The sequence below is a fragment of the Osmerus mordax genome, chromosome 9 (assembly GCF_038355195.1).
Source record: "Osmerus mordax isolate fOsmMor3 chromosome 9, fOsmMor3.pri, whole genome shotgun sequence".
In the NCBI taxonomy this organism is placed as follows: Eukaryota; Metazoa; Chordata; class Actinopteri; order Osmeriformes; family Osmeridae; genus Osmerus; species Osmerus mordax.
Genome location: NC_090058.1, coordinates 8,554,675 through 8,557,920, shown reverse-complemented (window position 1 = coordinate 8,557,920; position 3,246 = coordinate 8,554,675). Strand labels below are relative to the sequence as shown.

Sequence of the window (3,246 nt, the reverse complement as noted above, 5' to 3'; positions counted from 1 at the left end):
AACATACTCACAATTTATACATTTTATTTGAGTACAAATGCCATCATATTCAACATCTTTCACCCCATCAAATCCTTCTATACTTAGGTTTCTTTTTCATTTAGGTTTCTTTTTACCAAACAGGCATGTTAGACACAATGTCCAATAAGGTTCAATTAGTCTTGAAGTGCTCCACATGCACTGATTAGTATTGTGAATACAAATGTGCACCCAACTTCAAGTCATTTAAATTATGTTTTAATTTTAACAATCTATATAACTGCCATCTGAAATAATTGCATTTTGTTTCTTCTAATTTGTTTCAACCCTGCATTGCACACAATATGAAGTAGAGGTGAAATGTTCTAGTATTCGACGTACCGTAGTAGGCTGTAGTTAGCAGTCAAACTAGGGTTTTCAAACTGAAATGTTGATACAAATGCGTTGAATTGTGGAATGGGTTGAAATGCAAACGTATAAAACGCAATATTTAAACAACATGTTTCGCTAACCTGGCACACGTTTCCAATTCATAGCCTAATGATAAGTTTGTTAAATACTAAGCAGAATTTTCAGAAAAAATACATCTGAGTTCTATGGATTGTATGTACTAAAATATAAAGGCTGTTGTAGCCTATACCTATTAGTATTGGATTGTAACTGTATAAAACCGTAGCCCTATTATTGATAAAGTTCAGAGATCAGAAATTGCCTATGTGCTACTATAATGCTTTTAACCTATCGGAACCGAAAACCAAAGATAGCTAGGTATATTATCGAGGTCTAAGGTCTATGACAAGTGCAATGTATTTTAATGAGGCTTAGTTTTTTTCTTAAATACAACAGAGCCTACACGTTTTATTAAAGCTCCAATATGGCTATGATTAAAAACAATTGACAAACCATTTCGATGTTTTAGATATGATTTAATGTATATTCATTATTATTTTATCATTGGTTGTATAAAACACAAGTTTTCAATCAATTCCAAGTTGCAACCTACTGCGAGGTTTATTTATCTCAATTAGGCTCAAATTAAAACGTCGCCCATTCATATTGTTCAATTAAATGGCTTTTAAAATTACTGTTATTAATTTAAACATCTTTCAGCTTTCAACGTTTGTTAAAGAAGTTCTACCACTCAAGTATGACAACAATAGGCTATCAGATTTGTAACATGTAATATCCATATGAGATGTCAGATTATATTCAGGTACGCCATTAACTCCATTAGGTTCCATGTCATTATTACCGTGTGCGCAACATTAACACTTAAATTAATTATAAATAGTCTACACATATAGCAATAATAACAGTAATTTTTACTTTACAATTGTGCAACATAATGGCAACACATTTCATTACACATATGTCATCAATTCACATGACATTTACACTATGTACAAGTCCAAATCGTCTATAATAAAGGCATGTGCAAGATTTGCGCATCCACTTAAATGCAATGGGTTTTTTTCAGCTGTCTGAATCGACATCACTTTTGATTTCCTCAGTTTTCTCTGTGGGTGTTTTCGTTGTTTTGTTCCATTTCTGTGAATTTTCAGATTCTTCCGAAGACGACCTTTTCTGTCTCCTCCATTTAGCGCGTCTGTTTTTGAACCACACCTATATGCGAGAATAGAAAGATAATATATTTACAATTATAAGTTTGATATATTTCGTTTTGTATTAAGTTATTTCATGTTCACAAGTAGGGTTAGCCCAATCGAACACGTTTCTGCATTATAGGGAAGACGGTTGTGCGCAACGTTTGGTATAGGGTTGGAGTTTGTGTAGGCCTAATTCATCACAATGGGCAGAGGAGCAACTCTATTGAAAAAAAAAATACGATAAAGCCTACATCTATTTCTTCTAATAGCCTACAATTAGTTTCATGTGTCCTTAAACTTAAATCCAAAAATCTGAATCGCACGCAGAAGTGTAATAGGCTATCTACACAGGCCCAGACTCACCTCAACCTTCTCCTCTCGCAGGTGTACTTTCCGTGCGAGCTGCTCCCGTGTGCCAACGTCAGGGTATTTGGTCTCCTGAAAGAGGTTCTCAAGGGCTTCGAGCTGCTCATCGGTAAAGATGGTGCGGTGCCTCCTCTTGCGTCTGCAGTGAAGCTGGTTCAGTAACTGAAGCTCCGTCCGCGATAAGGTACCAACGTTCATATAAGACATCATCTGATGCGGGACGGGGGATAAGAGCACCGAGCCAGAGCTGTCGTAGCCTACACGGAGGAGGAAGTGATAAGTAGGCTTTGTCAAAATGAAACCTACAGGCTAGTAGCCATACACAGAAACTTGCAAAATTATTAAAGTGACTTTGGCCAGGGATAAGCAAGCAGGGCGATAGCTTCTTCATAAAACATAAAGTGACGTTGGTCGAACAAACGGACTGGAGAACGTTATCGTAAACTGTGTTAACACAACTAAGCAAAACGTTATGAAAGTATGTTTACTAGGGTAGCCCACTCTAAGATTACGTTTATAGAAGTAATGCTGCAAGAAAACAAAAATTGAGTTTTCAACAATAAGGAAACTTACCTGTCGGAATACAAGGGCACTGCTGCGAACCGAGGGTTGGGATGGAACCACAGCACGCAGGGCCAGCGGGGCCCTGCACATGCAGTTGTCCATAGTAATAATTATTATATCCTAATCTGGTTCCGTTTACCGACTGAATACCGGGGGGAGACGGTCCAGTTGTGTGCGAATAGAGTCCATTATACTCGGTGGCAGTGTAGAGAGAATCCGTCAAATTCGAGAACACAACCGGGGCATTCCGATGAAGCAGCACGGAGTCCTTACAGCTGGGTCTCGCAGCCAATATACTGTCGATGCTAAACATACCAGCGGGCATCACCAATACGAAGTCGATCTGAAAATACGTCGCTTAAAAGTAGTGAACTATTGTTAGAAGTCCGTAAAAAGTTGTTAAATCTGCATCATAACGAGTTTGTTGATGTGTGGTTTTTTTCTCTTCTTGGTTGCAGTTTTCCTGTGTTCGAGGTAGCTACGCTTAGTTGTTTTCTTGGTCCAGTTGAAATCCAGCTTGGTTTTATACTCGGCTGACGTCATCAGGGAGTTAGTCTGCCCTGGGAATGGGGATGACAACCCGAACTGAGATTGGCTGTTTTAGGGTTAGTGCACAATGGTGTGAAAGGCACCGATCTGTGTATTGAGAATTAATGCAATTAAGTTAATCCGTTCTATTTGCAGACTTTTTAAGCAAATCCAGTGTTGTGTCAGTCGCTAGAGTTTATTG

General features: G+C 38.2%; 1 protein-coding gene across 1 annotated transcript; it reads right to left on the bottom strand.

Moving 5' to 3' along the window:
* Window positions 1-945: 945 nt before the first annotated feature.
* Window positions 946-2,949, bottom strand: gsc (goosecoid). Its single transcript, XM_067243765.1, has 3 exons — window positions 2,526-2,949; window positions 1,950-2,209; window positions 946-1,602 (listed from the first exon to the last, which is right to left on the bottom strand). The coding sequence occupies exons 1-3, from the start codon at window positions 2,839-2,841 to the stop codon at window positions 1,453-1,455; spliced, it is 726 nt and encodes a 241-aa protein (XP_067099866.1). The 5' UTR covers window positions 2,842-2,949; the 3' UTR covers window positions 946-1,452.
* Window positions 2,950-3,246: the final 297 nt, after the last annotated feature.

Excerpts from the sequence above, each read along its gene's own strand:
- gsc (XM_067243765.1), bottom strand. The coding sequence starts at position 2,841 with ATGCCCGCTGGTATGTTTAGCATCGACAGTATATTGGCTGCGAGACCC. Across the intron at positions 2,210-2,525 it reads GTGCCCTTGTATTCCGACAG|GCTACGACAGCTCTGGCTCG; the intron begins GTAAGTTTCCTT and ends TCCTCCGTGTAG. Across the intron at positions 1,603-1,949 it reads TGCGAGAGGAGAAGGTTGAG|GTGTGGTTCAAAAACAGACG; the intron begins GTGAGTCTGGGC and ends TCTCGCATATAG.